The 16,681-nt window shown below is 48.3% G+C and overlaps 1 protein-coding gene across 2 annotated transcripts; it reads left to right on the top strand.

The window, feature by feature from the left end:
* The first annotated feature begins 9,524 nt into the window (after positions 1 to 9,524).
* On the top strand, positions 9,525 to 13,167 carry LOC125525949. Of its 2 annotated transcripts, none has more exons than XM_048690950.1 (4): positions 9,525 to 9,945; positions 10,040 to 10,142; positions 10,323 to 10,714; positions 12,300 to 13,167. In XM_048690950.1, exons 1-4 carry the CDS (start codon positions 9,914 to 9,916, stop codon positions 12,340 to 12,342), a joined length of 570 nt encoding a protein of 189 aa, XP_048546907.1. In that variant the 5' UTR covers positions 9,525 to 9,913; the 3' UTR covers positions 12,343 to 13,167. The 2 variants fall into 2 exon arrangements, with proteins under 2 accessions (XP_048546907.1, XP_048546906.1); XM_048690949.1 differs by having other exon boundaries at positions 12,365 to 13,163.
* Positions 13,168 to 16,681: the final 3,514 nt, after the last annotated feature.

Here is a 16,681-nt window from a genome sequence, read left to right as displayed (position 1 = left end):
GCTTTGAAGGGACTCCCCAACAGATAAGAGCCTTTCTTTCTTTGCGAAACGGGAGGGCATCGGGAGTTCCAGGAACTCCCACTGACTTCCGCGTCTTTCCCCTCCGAGCCGGTGAGCCCCCAGCAGAGCAGCTAAGCTGTTCAGGAAAAAGTGCTTTCGCTTCCGTGTATTATTTTTCTTCAACAAATGACCTTTTTTTAGTTGAAATCGAGAAGAAACGGAGGAGGAGCACACACTTGGCATGATGGCATCTACACAATCATGATACACACAACCAACAAGAAAAATGTAATAAACTAAAAACTAAAAACTTGTTAGTTTAAGCTCTCAAAATACTATCGGACTGGATAGAGAAATATGCTTCTTGTGGGGCAAAAGAAACGTTGATTAAATCTGTTCTGCAAGCTCTTCCGGTGTATGCTATGAGTATTTTTAAATTCCCGGCGTCTCTGTGCGAGGAATTATCTCAGATTATAAGGAATTTCTGGTGGGGGGGGATGAGGAAAACAGAAGGAAGACTCATTGGTTGGCTTGGGATAAGATGACAAAGCCTAAAGCGGAGGATGGTATGGGTTTTCGGGATCTCAGATTATTTAACCAGGCTCTTTTAGCGAAGCAGGCATGGAGGCTGGTGGTGAATCCGGAATCTCTGTGTGCCAGAGTGATCAACGCAAAATATTATCCACAGGGGCATATTTTGGACACAGCTTTTCCGCAGTCGGCTTCTCTCACATGGCAAGGTATTCTGCATGGGTTGGAGCTGCTTAAATCCGGAGTTATTTAGAGAGTGTGTGATGGGGCTAATATACATATTTGGAGAGATAATTGGCTTCCTAGAGCTTCTGGACTTAAAATCTCTGCAAAGAAGAATAGAACTAGAGTTAAATGGGTTGAGGAATTGTTCATGAGTGGTGAAAGGAGATGGGATGAGGAGCTGGTTAGGCATTTATTTTACCCTTATGATGTGGATGAGATTTTGAGGATGCGGATCCAATCAAATGGGGAGGCAGATTTTGTTGCTTGGCATTATGAAAAGTCAGGGTTGTTCTCAGTTAGGAGTGCGTACAAGTTAGCGCTCACCCTTAAGGATAACAAAGAGGATGAGGGACAATCCAGTGAGGCGGTAGGGATGGAGAGGAAAATTTGGAATATTATTTGGAAGGCAAACATTCCTCAGAAGATTCGTATTTTTGCATGGAGGGTTGCTTCCAATAGCTTGGTCGTACAAGTTAATAGAGTGGTGCATCATCAAGCCTCTGTTAGTACATGTTCTATTTGTGGCATGGAGGATGAAAATACCTTCCATGCACTTGTCTTGTGCCCGAAGGCGTGTGCGCTTCGCATGGCCATGAGGAACATTTGGGCTCTACCTGATGAGGAGGTTTTCAGATATACGGGGTATGATTGGTTTATTGTTCTCCTGAGTCAATTAAACCCCGTAATGCGAGACCAAATTATATTCTTATTCTGGAGGACCTGGCATTTGAGAAATGATTTGATCTTTGGTAGAGGAAAGGAATCAGTTTCAGCTTCTGCTTGCTTTGTGGAGAGTTACTGGGCGTCCTTTGGTGCATATCATTCTCCGAGGCCGGTGGATTTTCAAAATAAAGGAAAAGGGCTGTTGGTCCGGATTAGCGGAGTTCCTAATTCTCTGGATGCGAGTAGTGGCTGGTCCCCGCCTCCTGCAGGTTGGTTCAAGATTAATGTCGATGCTAGCTTCGTGGAGTCCATTAGAGAAGCCAGTGTGGGGGTGGTGGTCAGGGACAAGGAAGGGGAAGTTATTGTTTCGTCGTGGGATTTCATTGGTGCCTGTCAAAGCGTGGAGGAAGCGGAGCTTAGAGCTTGCATTGCCGGTCTCTACATAGGTATTTCTCTTCATAATCCTATAATTTTAGAGACTGACTGCGCTTTTGTGGTAGCGTCTCTTGCATCGGGGGACTATGACAGGTCTGCTATGCGTGACCTGAAGATGGAAGCGTTGAGTATCTCGAAGTTGATCAACAATCTTCAATTGTCAAAGATTAGCCGTACGGCCAATATGGTGGCTCATTTAATCGCTAAGTATAGCTTTGACAATAGATTAGATGGTATTCTTGTTAATGATGTACCGCCCTGTGTGATGAATATTGTATCGAATGAGTGTACTGGTGTGGTTGGTTAATTAATATAAGTTGGTGTTCAAAAAAAACTTGTTAGTTTACATATTACACATAATACGGCAGTTACAAACTTGTTAGTTTACATATTACACATATTACGGCAGTTAGCGGACATACAAATGCACAATCGATTCATCAAAAGATCATAGTCGGATCACGAAAGATAGCCAAAGTTCACATATTACACATAATACGGCACACAAGTTCGAACTACAACTAAAAACTTGTAATAAGGACGGATGTTCACCACTTCACCGCCGGCCCTTTGCCACTCGATCGCCGGCGCAGCCGTAGGAGTCTGTGACAGGAGTTGGGTCCACGTCGGAGCCGTCGAAGGAGGAGGAATCGGAGATGACGATGAAGCATTGCAAGTGCCGGACGACGTGGTCTTGCTGGCGCTTGAGCTTGGCCACCCTTGCCACCTCCCTCTGCCACCTCCTGCTTAGATTGCTCAATATCGAGCCGGAGCTGCTTGGCCTTGAGCCTCCGGAGCCCTCGGGCATTCGTCTCCGCCTCAGTCAGTGACCGGCGGCACGCCCACTCGAAGAGGCAGTCCTCCTCGTCGGGCACCAGGCGGCGGCGGGCAGACTACGCAAACTCGTCGGACGCGCCCGCCATCTCCTTAGCCCTTTGCCTCTCGCGGGAGAGGGGGGGGGCAGCTCGTGCCTCCGACTCCGGAGTCCGCATCCGCGACGTCGGTTGACCGGGCACTAGAACCCATGGCTGCCCGTGCGAAGCAATGACCGGAGGTGGAGGAGGGCGTCGGGCGGGAGGAGCAGATCTGGAAGGACTCACTGATCCGCACGAGGCGTGAAAGGCCGGTGCGGGCACGACGAGCGACATGGGGCGTCTCACCGGACCCGGAGCTGCCGCCCGTATCGACTCGGGAGCGCTCGAGCGCGATACGGAGCGTCGGCTCCTCCTCTTCTCCGCAGTTGCCATCGGAGTGGCTGCCGATGCTGGACATGGTCGCCGACGCTAGGAATTTGGCAGATTGGGGAAATGGGACCATCGAGAAGGGGAGGGAAGGGGAGCGGAGTGAGCTAGGGTTTCTGCCGGACCGGGGTTTTTGTGGGGTCGGAGTGGGCGAATGGTTGCCTGAGCTAATGTGGCGCCCAGACCGCCTCATATCTGCCCTACATTTGGAATGGATATGAGGCGTGCCGGTCAGCGCGGGCGTTTGAAGCGCGTTTAAGAGCTTCGGCTGGGTCGGTATTTTATGACCGATCAATGACCGGACGACCTGTCCAGATGTATGAGACGGATATAGAGTGCCCAGTTGTATATGCTCTAAGCTCATCAGATGTCGTCGGACCTGAGATCCAATGGCCTTAGCATGTAAGCCTTGAGAGCGCCTGGAACTTTACCATACCACATCGATCTTAATCTAGACCACAGACATATCCTAGTCTAGTTTTATGTCATGTCACACTTTACCACGAGTAAAGTCAGTCTATGGTTGCCCCTAGCATGGCGTTGGTGACATGCACACCACACATGAAAATGCACTCGCTAGCTCTCCCTTTCTCTCTCCACGCGGATGCATACTATTACTCCGTGCCTTTGTCCTTTTTCTTTGGACTCACGCACACACGCCACTGGGCATTAACTACGCTGGCTAGTGAAAAGTTGCTGGAGTGGTCTAATCAAACAATAATAAATGTACTCAAATACAATGCATGCATGCGTGCATGTCGTGCTGCCAAACCTGGCGTATACTTCCTCCATCTCTTTTTACTTCACATAGAAAATTTGATCAAAGTTAAACTACACGAAGTTTGACTACATTTATTTCAAAAAATATAAACATCTATAATACTAAAACTATATAGTATGAAAATACACTTTATGATGCATCTGATTATACTGATTTCACATTGTGAATGTTCATATTTTTTAATATAAAGTTAGTCAAACTTTATAAAACTTGATTTTGACCAAACTTTATATACAAACTAAAAAACAAAGGGAGTACATCCTATCGCCAAAGTCCTTGCGGGTAGTGTATTTTTCATGTCGAAGAGATCATGATGGTGCAGTTAAGTTCTAGCCATTGATTTCTAGATAGAGTATGTAACCCTATGGTCAAGGACAGCGATGATAGGAAAATATTCAGACTATGATTTTTTGTTCAATCAGGGCCAAATCGTTCTTAAGATTAGCCACAGTGGAAGTAACTTCAGCAGTGACATCGTGTCCAACTCAGTAAATTTGCTTATGTGGCAATGAGTTAATGAGGTGAGAGGTAGTTATAGTAACTTAGCTAGTTACTGTAACATCACATGTCCCAATACAATATGAGTCTATAACCTAATAAATGAATCTTTACATGTTATCACACTGAAGTTATTATCCACTATGAAAATAGTAACATAGTCTAGGAATATGTGTATGTTACTAGTATATGTTACTCTCCATTGTGGCTAGTCTAATAAGTTTAGAAAAAAGGGTCAAAAGAGTGAATTCGGCATCGACCGGGGCGTCGCCAAAGAAAACGTTGTGCATCTGCAGGGTTGGCATGCGGCGTGTGCCTAGCCTGGCTCCGAGTGGTCCCAAAATAGCACTGGTGCACAGATTGTTCCCTTGCACTGAATACGTCCTCCCGTAGACGTTAGAGCAACTCCAACGGGCCGACCCAAACGAACGGTGATTTCGTCTGTTTTTTGTCCGTTTGGGTCGGCCGCCCGCCCGGCGTCCGCCCTATTTTTCATATAGGTCGGCAGCGCGCCCAACGCGCCGATCCATATGTGCAGGCGTGGCCGGCTAGCCGCCCAATTTTGCATTGCATTCAACATATTGTGAAATGAAAATTTAACAAACAAAATAGTCTGCCCAAATAAACAGTATAGTTTACAGGCGAAATAAAAATAAAAATGTTTCATATAGTTTTGCAAACGAATAAAAAAAGATACATCTATTGGTTGCCAATATGAGTCCACATATGCTCAATCAAATCATTTTGTAGTTGCACGTGAGTTTCCCAATCACGCATGTCTTCATGAAACTGAGTGAACTGCTCAAATGTTGCCGCTACTCCATGCTTAGGCACAACATTCTCACCCTGAAACTGAAAGCCTTGATCGTACAGACGTTCCGGGCGCTCATCTTCTACAATCATATTGTGCATGATCACACAAGCAGTCATCACCTCTCATAGTTTCTGCGTGCTCCAAGTATTAGCAGGATACCGAACGATGCCCCATCGAGATTGCAAAACACCAAAGGCACGCTCGACATCCTTTCTAGCACACTCTTGCTCTTGGGCAAATCTTTTCCTTTTCTCTCCGACAGGGTTGGGTATTGTCTTTACAATAGTGGTCCACTGAGGATAGATACCGTCACCCAAATAGTACCCTTTGTCGTAGTTGTGGCTGTTGACAGTAAAGTTCACCGATGGGCTGTTGCCTTCGGCAAGCCTAGCAAACACCGGCGAGCGCTAAAGCACGTTGATATCATTGTGTGATCCAGCCATGCCAAAGAAAGAGTGCCAGATCCAGAGATCTTGAGACGCCACGGCCTCTAGTATGACAGTGCAAGCCCTGACATGTCCCTTATACTGCCCTTGCCAAGCAGAAGGGCAGTTCTTCCACTCCCAGTGCATGCAGTCTATGCTGCCAAGCATCCCCGAGAAGCCCCTGCTAGCATTCATCGCCAAAACGGGCTGTATCTTCAGCTGTCAGCTCTCTCAAGTACTCAGGGCCAAACACAGCAATCACAGCCTTGCAGAACTTGTACAGGGACTCTAGGCATGTAGACTCGCTCATACGGACGTACTCGTCAATGAGATCATCGGGCACTCCGTATGCAAGCATTCGGATGGCGGCAGTGCATTTCTGATAAGAGGAGAAACCAATCTTGCCGACGACATCCTCTTTGCATTCGAAGTAGTCATCATAGCCGACCACTCCCTCTCTAATACGGTTGAAAACATGCCTACTCATATGGAACCGGCGGCGGAATTTGTGATGTTTGAACAACGGGTTTGTTGTATCAAAGTAGTCCTTCCAGAGAAGGAAATGCCCGCTCCCCCGGTTAGATTCAACGCCGGAAGGTGGCCCGGAATGGAGCCACGGAACAACGGCCGCTGGTTGTTGAGGTGGTGATGGACCAACACGGCAGCCAATATCTCCTCCTCGTCGTCGGACGACGAATCCTCGGAGTCGCAAAGGAAATTGTGGAAAAAGAAATCATCGGCGGAGTCCATTTTCGTACCTTCGCAAACTGTCGAACAACTTGCGGGCATCGAAGAAGGAGACGGCCGGCGAGGGGAGACGCGGCGCGCACAGACCTGCCCGGCCGGCGTCCAACGAGTGTGACGGCGTCCGACGAGCATGCCGGTCATATGTGGTGGGGGCGGCGAGGCGTCTTCTTGGTCGCGGGCGGCTGGGCGGTGGGGGAAGCGGCGGCGGGAACCAGCTTGCTCCCCGGTGGCAAAACGGTGGTGGCGGGCGACTGGGGGCAGGGGCGGCGTTGCTGGACGGATGTGGAGGCGGCGGCAGCTGGAAGAGTCGCCGGCAAAATGGGCGGCGGCGTCGGTGACGGAGGAGGCGGGGGCGAGGGTTGCTTGTTGGCCGGGAGGAGGGGAGGCCAATGTGCCACAGACGAGCGGGCCCGGAGACAGGAGTACGCGAGCGCGCGCGCGTCCGTCGCGTGTCCGCGCCGACGCAAATTAGGCTCAAAAATGAACCGGGAATGGGACGCGCGCGGACGAAAAACGGACGCACGTCCGTTTGGGTCGGCACGTTGGGCCGCCTTTTCTGTCCGCGCCGAAATGGGTCGCCCCATTGGAGTTGTTCTTAGAGATAGCATATCGCTATCTCAGAACTTCACTTTGGCCAATCCACATGGTGGTTTGAATCATCAAGCCTGACGAGGCGTCTTTGCAAGCAGACGAGTATACTTTCCCCTGGCGGCCTGCTTTATCATAGGAAAAAGGTTACGAAAAAGGGTTTTCCCTATTTTATATTATAAAGCATATCACCAAGCATCTAAAGTCACAAAGTCAAGTACAATAAGTCATAGAATCATACTGGAGGCACAGCAAGACAAGCCCCAAATAAAGCTAAAAGGAGACTCTAATCCGGCTCAAGAGGAGGAGGTGGTGGCGGTGGAGGAGGAGCAAAAGACGTTGCCGAGGCACGAAGACCTGCCATGATGTTGTCGATGACGCCGCGGTCGCTCCGCTTACTAAGTGGTCTCCAGAACTGCAAGAAGCCACACATTTTGTAGATCACATTAGTCACGCGAGACGGAATCACTCGTTCGATGACTAATTTATTGAGGGTACATCAAAGGGACCAGGCAAGGGTACCTAGCGCGACCCAAATAGGGGCGCGCTTAGACCCGGGGAGCCTAAAGACCTCCCCGAACAAATCTGAGAGGTTGTCATGGCACCACGTGCCCCCAACCACCTCCCGGAAGCAACTTCATAAGAACTGAGCTGCCGGGCACCGGAAGAAGATGTGGTTGCAATCTTCCGGTACCAGACAAATGGTGTAGAGACCATCCCCAGGTCCATTACGCTTACGGACCTCAGTGTTTGAGGGGAGGCGTCCTCTAACTCATTGCCATAAAAAAATATACGGATCTTCAAGGGTAGTTTGATTTCCCAAAGCACCGCTAGCTCCACTGGACCAGGAGTAGGAACAATCGCCTGGTAAAGAGATCTAGTCGAAAATCTACCGCTTGGCTCGAGGTGCCAAGAAAGTGCATCCGGCTCTAGGGAAGGGGAGTGTAGGGCAACACACTCAAGTAACTCCTCCCATTGCGCGAGTTCAACCGCCCCGAAGATGCGGCGGCAGGCAATCGCGCCTAGATTCACTAGGGCCGCAACCACAGAGATCTGTGGGCGTACACAGACAGAGAAAAGCGCAAAAAAAACGATCTGCAAAGGGGCGGGAACCCGCCCATCTGGCCAGCCAAAATAGGGTGGCATCACTGGAGCCTATCTAGATGGAGGTCCCAATGCGCAGGACCGATAACAGAGGGATCATCGATTTTCAGAATTGGGAACCTCCAGACCTAGACGCAAACGCAAACGGTTGCCCGCGAAGGTACTTCTCATGGATAATCTGAAGCCATGACATTTGAGTCACCATCCATCATTGGAATCGACCGGGCTGGAAAAATCACCATCCAACTTACAGAAAGATAGACTACATCATGTTCCAGAGCATAAGCATACTTCATTTCTCATGATGGCTCTGTCTCTCTAATCCTACCCCCATTTCTCGATGTAATAGTGTTTTAATCTTCTGGAGGATTCTCATTGACCCGTATGGAAGCATGATACTAGGAGATGACTGGCTGCCAATCAGCACGAGCGTAGCTGGCGTTTAGAAGACGGCAACAATGGCAGCGCACAGATTTGACTTTGACGAACAGGCCGCAGCCGCGCGGCCCCAATCACGGCCGCCCGTACATTTTGAAATCTCGGGTGTGGGATCATGGCCCGATCCAGACGCCATTGTTCCACGGATCGAAGGGGGCGTCGAGATCCGAAGAGTTAGTTGGCCGGGCCAGGTCGGAGCGGCCGTAAGATTCAAAATTGACCGAGGCAGCGCGGCACGGCGTAGACCAGAGGACCCGGTCGGTGGAGGAGCGGCCGGCTGTGATCGGGAATCGGGCAAGGGGGAAGAGAGAGGAAGAGACAGTGGGGCGGAGGTACCTGCGCGGACGCCGCACTTGCCGGCGCGCATGAGGCCGATCTTCTTGAGGATGAAGCCGGCGCCGATGAAGGCGCTGGAGGCGACCGCTAGCGCCAGGCCTTTGGTGTTGTCCGACGCCCCCATCTATGCCTAGAAAACTTTATAATGAGGAAGGCGGGGCGGGGAAGAAGCGAATGGCATGGACGGTAGCCCGAGCACGGGGGCGAGGCACTCGGCAAAACGGTCCCCAAAGCGGCGAGGACGGCGAGGCAGGCCCGCCGCGGCCGCCGCAGCCTCGGCCAGGTCCTCCTCAGCCGCCAGATCCGCCCAGCAAGAGCAGTCCGAGGGCGGTAGCAGGAGGAGAGGCGGCGAGCAAGGGAGGAGGGACGCGCCACGGGGGGCGCACTGGCGGAGGAAGCGGGTGGGAAGGGGCCGGCGGGGCGGGAAAGGCCGGTGTCGGCGGCCAGCGCCGACGCGAGCGGCAGCCGAGGCGAGCGCGCAGTCTCTCGATCCGTCATTTGAGTACCGGCCCGCGGCCATCCGAGCTTGCTCACAAGAGATTGTTGATACTCTTGTGTCATAGGAAAGGTGAGTACTTCCTTCGTTCCGAATTACTTATCGCAGGTATGAATATATCTACATATATTTTAGTTCTAGATATAACCATTTTTGCGACGAGTAATTTGGAATGGAGGAGGTATATCACTACTTCACTCCTCAGTCCTCGCTCCCCAGCAAAGAAAGTAGCACTCACTAACCACTTCACTCCTCACTCCCCAGCAAAGAAACCTGCAGTGGCAAACCGGAGGGGAGGGGCTGGCGGCGGCGACGGGGCTGCGAGCGGAGGGTGACGCTGTGCGGCCTGCCGCAGAGACGACCCTCAGGAGTCGATCGCGGTGTGGTGCCGACTAGATTTGGCAGAGCGGCACACCAGCGAGAGGTTGAAGACAACTCCAGAGCCGATCATTGGGTGGTTCACACAGTTATGAGGTATCTCAAAAGAGAACCTATTGATTTCCTATGTCTTGCGTTCTCATATGCTGCGATTTCTAACGAGAGAACGAAGAGCACCTAGCTAGCTTGGTCAGTGGTCACAGGGACGTCGCCATGGGAAAGAAGAGAAAGCATGAGCACAACGGGTGAGTTGTTCATCTTATTTCATAACAGAATGCACACACACGTACATCTGATTAATCTTAGTTTGGTTCTTCATTTTGTTCTTGCTTTTTTTAGAAACACAAGCATAACAAGAGATGAGACGCCTCTGGAAGGGTCTTCGGTTGCCCTTCCTTCTTCCATCTGTGACGTGCTAATCCAGTTTAAAGACATCATACAGGTAGGCATATTGATTCAACCACAGTGACATTCGAAACCTGATTTGGTGAAATAATTAGGCATATTGATCTAGTCTTTGTTTGTTCAAATTCTTTATGGAGATGGAGCACATGCATAATTGGAATTCTCAACCTATTTGATTAGGAACTATGTGCACCGTTGCATTTGTTTCTTTTGACAGGTTAAAGTGAACACAGATGAACGAGTACAAAGCCTTGAGAAAAAGGTTAAAAAGCTTCAGGAAAAGGTGAAAAGGAACAAAAGCGAGGAAGTTCACACGAAAGAGCGGATAAACAAACAAATTAAGGAAGATCTAAAGACAGAGCTGATAAGCGAGTTCAAGGAAGCTTTCAAGAGAGCTAAGGAAGAGCTGAAGTTAGAATTCGGGCAAGATATACAAAAGCTTGAGGAAACTGTTGAGAACAAAAGTAAGCAATATTTCAGCGTGTTCAAGGAAGATTTCAAGAAAGAGCTAGAAGAAGTGAAGGAAGAGCCCGAATCAGGGATCCAAAAACAGATGCAAAAAGAAGTATATGCAAAAGTACATCCTTGCAATGAATCTCGGTCTCTCAGGTATTACATTTCCTTGACTATGATTGATTAGTTGAACTACTCTTCTCAAAAGGTCATGACGCCCACAAAACGATTTTACAGTTAATAATATATGTTCTTGAAGTGATTTAAAAATGGTGCAACCTAAAACAGTAAAATGTAGGTTTAGGCCTTGGACAGCGTAGGCGTATTGATTGGAACATATATGTTGGCTGTTTGCCAATGGGCCGCCTGGTCCAGATGAAATGGAGTACACTCTTGACGTGACAGAAAGTAGTTCCTCCATATTTAATTCATTTGTTCGTGCGTCGGCCAGTTCCTTTTCAAGTTGCGTGGTGGGTTGTGATTCTGTCTCAATCATGTGACTAATCATTCACTTGCAGACGTCGAATCTGCCGTGTGATTTAGCTTTAGTGAGAGTGTATTAGTTTCGTTAGCCAAACGAGTGGTGTGGTATTGGTCAAAAATAAATAAATCATGTTTGCTAGTATGATTGTTTAGTACTGATTGACTATTTTTAATTCAAACAACATTGGCTGTTACCAGCACCTTGTTAGTCACTACTACTCCAGTTCTTTTTCTTTTGGCAAAAGCACCTTTTGGCATAGTTCTGACCAACGATGGCAAGTTACCGTAGAACTATTGTTCTACGGTCAAGGTGTCAAAAAAACGATGGCAAGTTACAATTCGGCTAATGGGCCACATTACATGGACCATTACTAAAGATGATTTCTTGTTCTGCCATGTGATTGCATATCAAAATGGTAAGTAGATGATTTCCTTTGGGGGAGTGAGTCTAGCTCAACTGATTGAGGGTGGATGTACAAATCCAACACCTGGCTTCAAATCCTAACGGAGACGGATTTAGATTCCTATTTTTTTTTAGGACCAGGCTTTCCTGGTACTCACACATTTATTGAGGATTAGGCGTAAGTGAATGGAAAATCCTAATACTCATACTTAAAAGGCCGTATGCATCCCTAATTGGTGCAGAGGCAAACCCAACACCTGGGTTCAATTCCTCACGGAGGCGAATTTAGATTCCTATTTATTCTTGGGGACCAGGCTTTCCTGGTACTCACGCATTTATTGTGGACTAGGCTCGCTGCATAATCAAGATTAAAAATCTTAGTACTCATATTTAAAAGGCCGTATGCATCACGTTTGACCCATCCTTCGTCCCCTCCTCCCCCGCATCCCTCTCAGAGGCGACACCTGGGTTCCTATTTATTTTTTAGGAGGAAGAAGAAGGAAGAGAATCTGATGGCCCGTGTTCAGGGCCGTCTCCAGAAATTCGGGGCCCCGGGGCAAAAATCAAAATTGGGCCCAAAATTTCAAAAAGAGTCATATCACAGAAGAACTAATAGAGCTCATTCGTACTCTCCATTTATTACACAAATCCACCATGATTTCTTTTGCATAATATTTAGACATATATCAAATACTAATGCTAAAAAAAGTATATAAACCAAAGAAATTTAATGATTCATTATTCAAACATGAAATTTCCTAATTAGTCTGAATAAAAATATAAAGACATGTATAACTGATCAAGAACAAACTGATCCTACTCGCTACTCCTAACTAGGGCCTGCTCTTAACCTAGGTCAGGGAGATCAAATTTTGAAACATACCAAGTACAGGGATAAAATTAAGTATACCTAATGGCAGCCTGGGCGATCGCCGATGGTGGAACCGCGGATGCGGAAGGCAGCAGCGGACGACTTTCCGGGCGAGCGGCTGGCGGAACCTTGGGAAGCAGCAGCGGACGGCGTCTTGGGCGACTAGCGGAACCAGCAGGCGGGCGATTGGCGGAAGGCAGGACCGCAGGAGACGAGACGACGTCTGCTCGTGGAGGAAGCAGGCGAACCGGCGGCGTGTTAGCGATCGATGGGATTCAGGAACACTCGATAGATACGTGAATAAGCAGTTAGCAGGCCTCGTGGGCTGGATTTTTATTGCTGTCTAGTGTTTACGCTGCTTAGGCCTTGCCGCTGGATTAATGGCAAAGTGTGATTAAATATGTATACATAATACTACTAATACCTAGTAATTTGGGGGCCCCAAATTTTTGGGGGCCTGTGCGATCGCCCACCTTGGCCACCTCCAACGACGGGCCTGCCCGTGTTCTCTATTACAGAAGGATCCGTCCCTCTCCTCCGGAGCCGAACACCTCATCCTCGCTCGCTTCTCGCCGGAGCCAAGGACAAACGCCACCAACCGCTCCTGTAAACTCCCCGCAGCCATCAATACCTACAACCTCCAGCGGAAGCAGCAGCCCTGCGAGAGGGGAAGTTTAAGACCATGGTTCATCCGAAGCTATGCTCGACATCGTCTGATCTAGTATTATTTTCATGTGGATCCGGGCCTTGTTAGCATTCAAATTTCCTTCATCTTGCACTGTTTGCCTTGATCCATCTCTTCATCAGGTTGCCAATAGCCCTATTGAAGGCTCTTTTAACCGTGGTGGACTGGCACACTTATCAATATACTGTAGCACATGAGCCCAATCCCTAGTGTTCAAAAAACATTATTCTGTTCATGCATGTAGTGTGCATGCAGATTTGGATTGATGTTCTTTACCCTTACAAAAAGTTTCAGAAAATAATATTGATATTTGCATGTTGTACAAAAAACCAAGCAGAAGCGGTCAAGTCATTCAAATTTATAGAAACACAGCCGAACTTCATATTTGTGCACAGATCACATCCATTTCAATTATTTTATTTATGAAAATTTGTCAGTTCATTGAACATTTAGATTGGTACATGCGTGATCTTTTAACAAACAAAAAAAGCTGAATTTTATTTTGGCACCAGTACTCCATGCATGTCTTCGGGCAAGCTGAATTTTATTTTGGCACCAGTACTCCATGCATGTCTTCGGGCAGAGCTAACATGTATTAAACACATTAGGCTTTGTAGGCCTCACTGGTAGAAAAGGGCCTGTTGTCCCGGTTCGTAAGGGCCTTTTGTCCCTTTTCCTGAACCGGGACTAAAGGGTCGGTACTAATGCCTTGTCCTTTTAGTCCCGGTTCAATTTAGAACCGGGACTGATGGGCCTCCACGTGGCCTGTGCGCGGAGCCCAGGCAGGAGACCCTTTGGTCCCGGTTGGTGGCACCAACCGGGACCAATAGGCATCCACGCGTCAGCATTTTTATGGCTGGGGTTTTTGTTTTTTTTAAAGGGGGGGTTTGGGGGGTTTTGGGGGGTTAATTTAGGTGTTTCATATATTGTGTTAGCTAGCTATAATTAATAGAGAGAAGTGTCCTCTCTTATGTCCGTGCTTGGTCGACGCTACGTACTATACATACGTATAGAGAGGACTAGACACGCTAGCTAGCTAGTAAGCAAATGAAGGAAACAGAAGATCGTCATGAACATATATGCATACAGGGAGAAGTGATATCGACCACCTCTCCTTCTCCGAGAGATTGGTCGAACAACAAGTTTTCGTATATCTATCCGACACTACCGGCTACATATATACAATAATTATCTCTTACAAATATAATCATACGGACTCATGGTCCACATAGTATTCTCCGTCTTCAGCGATCATGTGGTCAAGAAAGAATGCCGCCAATTCCTCTTGAATTGCTCGCATGCGAGCTGGTGCTAGGAGTTCATCCCGCTTTCGAAACATCTAATTTGAAGAAGGGGGTCAATACATATATATATGAATGAATGAAACTCAACACAAATGATGGTAATAAAATAAAATTGTGAATGTTGTTATTTACGTACTTCATATTGTTCGTCAGTGTAGCCCCGCTCACAGGTCGTGTGACGGATGGACTCGCAAACATAGTATCCACAGAAATCATTCCCTTGTTCCTGCCACAACCACTTTACAAGAAATAGAGGTCAATCAAACTGATAAGCAAGAATGCCAAATCAATAGGAGATGCGTGGAACATGCTACTATAGTACTTACTTTCGGGTGTCTAAATTGCAGCTTCTTCGGGAGTCCTGGAGCTTTTTTGGAGAATTTTTTCCAAACCCTGCCAGACAAAGAAAACAATTACTTGATATATCAGGAAATGAACAAAGTTGCTGATATGGTGGATAATGATCGATTTAACTTACTTCTCGAGCATTTGAGTCATGTCCGCATAGTCCTGGGGATCTTTTCGTCTTGAGTCTAAGACGGTTACTAGTCCCTACTCAAGCTTAATCTCTAGGAGAATATAGTGGTAACTGCACACGCATGCATAACTCATCAATTACATTACTATAACCTTGACCAATATATAAGGGAAACCGAATACGCACAAGACAGTAACACTCACTTGAAGTTGTAAGGAAAGAGTATTATATCTTTGTTTTCATTTATTACCAACGATCGTAGCAAGTTAGCCTCGGTAGCTGCGGCATGAAATTTAACCTGAGTTGCATCTATGAGATATGTGTTAATGAACCCAATACCACCGACTTGTCTTTTCTTCAATTCGACGATCTTCAATCTGCATAATATAGTGAGGATGATTATAAATACATGCAATGAAAGAGCTGAGCTATATAGAGAGACTTAATGACAGAAGTAGTACTACTTACAGACAGTAGCAGGTGACCGTTGTTTTATCGAGGGCCAATTGATTGAAAAACTAAAAGAACTCCTCAAATGGAACAGGCAACAATTCAATTTCAACGAGGTCATGCTCCTTTTTAACTTTCACATACAAAGTACTCCTCCCCCCAGAGTCTTTGCAGATTTTCAAGTACCAATCATGCAATCTTCGCATCATCGTTGATAGAGATCTTTCATCTTTGACGAGAGGCTTCCCATACTCGTATCTTTGTATCTGCGCCTCCATGAAATCATAATGTACATCGTCGGGCAGGTAATCGCCAAGATTGCTATAACCGGGCACCATCCTCGGATCATTAGCGACGTTGTCGCTTGGCACCTTGAGCGGGGGGCACGACTGCTTCGCTTGTTCGCCGAGCTGGACAATTTGTTTCCCAGCTCGTCGTTCTTTCAGCCTTTGATCACTGACAGTACTTCCCGACCGCTCCGCTTCGGCAAATTCCTTTCCAATAATGCGCTCATAGTTTCCTTTCGGCGGAGACTTGGGTGGTTTTGTCAGGGCAGCCAGAGTGCGCTTCGCTTTCATCGGATCTACCTTCTCCTCCGGAGGTGGATGTTTCTTTGGTTTCACCCCTTCAAAGTAGTTCCTCACTTCTTCTCGTGCGATCTCGGCGTTCTCCTCCGGGGTCCTCTCGTATGGTAACTTCTCTGAAGTCTTCAGAGAAGGACCGAATCTGTATTTCCTCCCGCCTCTGGCTGTACTACTAGACGCCGGCAGAGCAGACGGAGCGGTTGTCTTCTTTACTTGCTTACGAGGCGGAGGAGAAGGACTACAACGCACCGGAGCAGCCGGAGTGGTGGCAGGTCTCTTCCGCCCTTGCTGACGAGGCGGAGAAGGAGGAGGCTGACTGCTCGGGCGCGTCGGCGCAGGCGGAGAAGGAGGCGGAGTGCTGCCACACGTCGGAGAAGGAGCCGGTCGAGTGCCCTGATCGTCACTCGCTGGAGGAGGAGGCGGTGGAGGAGGCGGGGTGCCCTGACTCGCCGGAGGAGGAGGCGGTGGAGGAGGCGGAGTGCCCTGACTTGCCGGAGGAGGAGGAGGAGGCGGAGGCGTCCAGTTCGGAAGGTTGATGAGATCCTTCCGCCATAGGCATGGAGTCTTCAGAGCATACCCCAGCCTAGTCTCCCCTTCACCGGTAGGGTGGTCAAACTGGAGGTCCTCAAATCCCTCCGTTATTTCATCCACCATCACCCTAGCATATCCTTCTGGAATCGACCGGTAGTGAAAAGTTGCACCGGGTTCAGTAGGATAAACAGAGCCAACAACCGCCTTGACCTTCAAATTCATCCATTGCGTCATAAGGTGGCAATTTTGAGACTCCGTGATAGCATCCACGGGATAGCTGGCAGGAGCCGTCAAGGCATGCTCCGGCTGAAGCAGCTCGGTGGAAGCCACGCTG

Source organism: Triticum urartu, chromosome 7, assembly GCF_003073215.2.
Source record: "Triticum urartu cultivar G1812 chromosome 7, Tu2.1, whole genome shotgun sequence".
In the NCBI taxonomy this organism is placed as follows: Eukaryota; Viridiplantae; Streptophyta; class Magnoliopsida; order Poales; family Poaceae; genus Triticum; species Triticum urartu.
This window is presented reverse-complemented; position numbering and strand designations above follow the sequence as displayed.

Coding starts and splice junctions, on each gene's coding strand:
- LOC125525949 (XM_048690949.1), top strand. CDS start 9,914: ATGGGAAAGAAGAGAAAGCATGAGCACAACGG. Junction 10,143..10,322: donor AGTTTAAAGACATCATACAG/GTAGGCATATTG, acceptor TTCTTTTGACAG/GTTAAAGTGAACACAGATGA. Junction 10,715..12,364: donor AATGAATCTCGGTCTCTCAG/GTATTACATTTC, acceptor ACCTAATGGCAG/CCTGGGCGATCGCCGATGGT.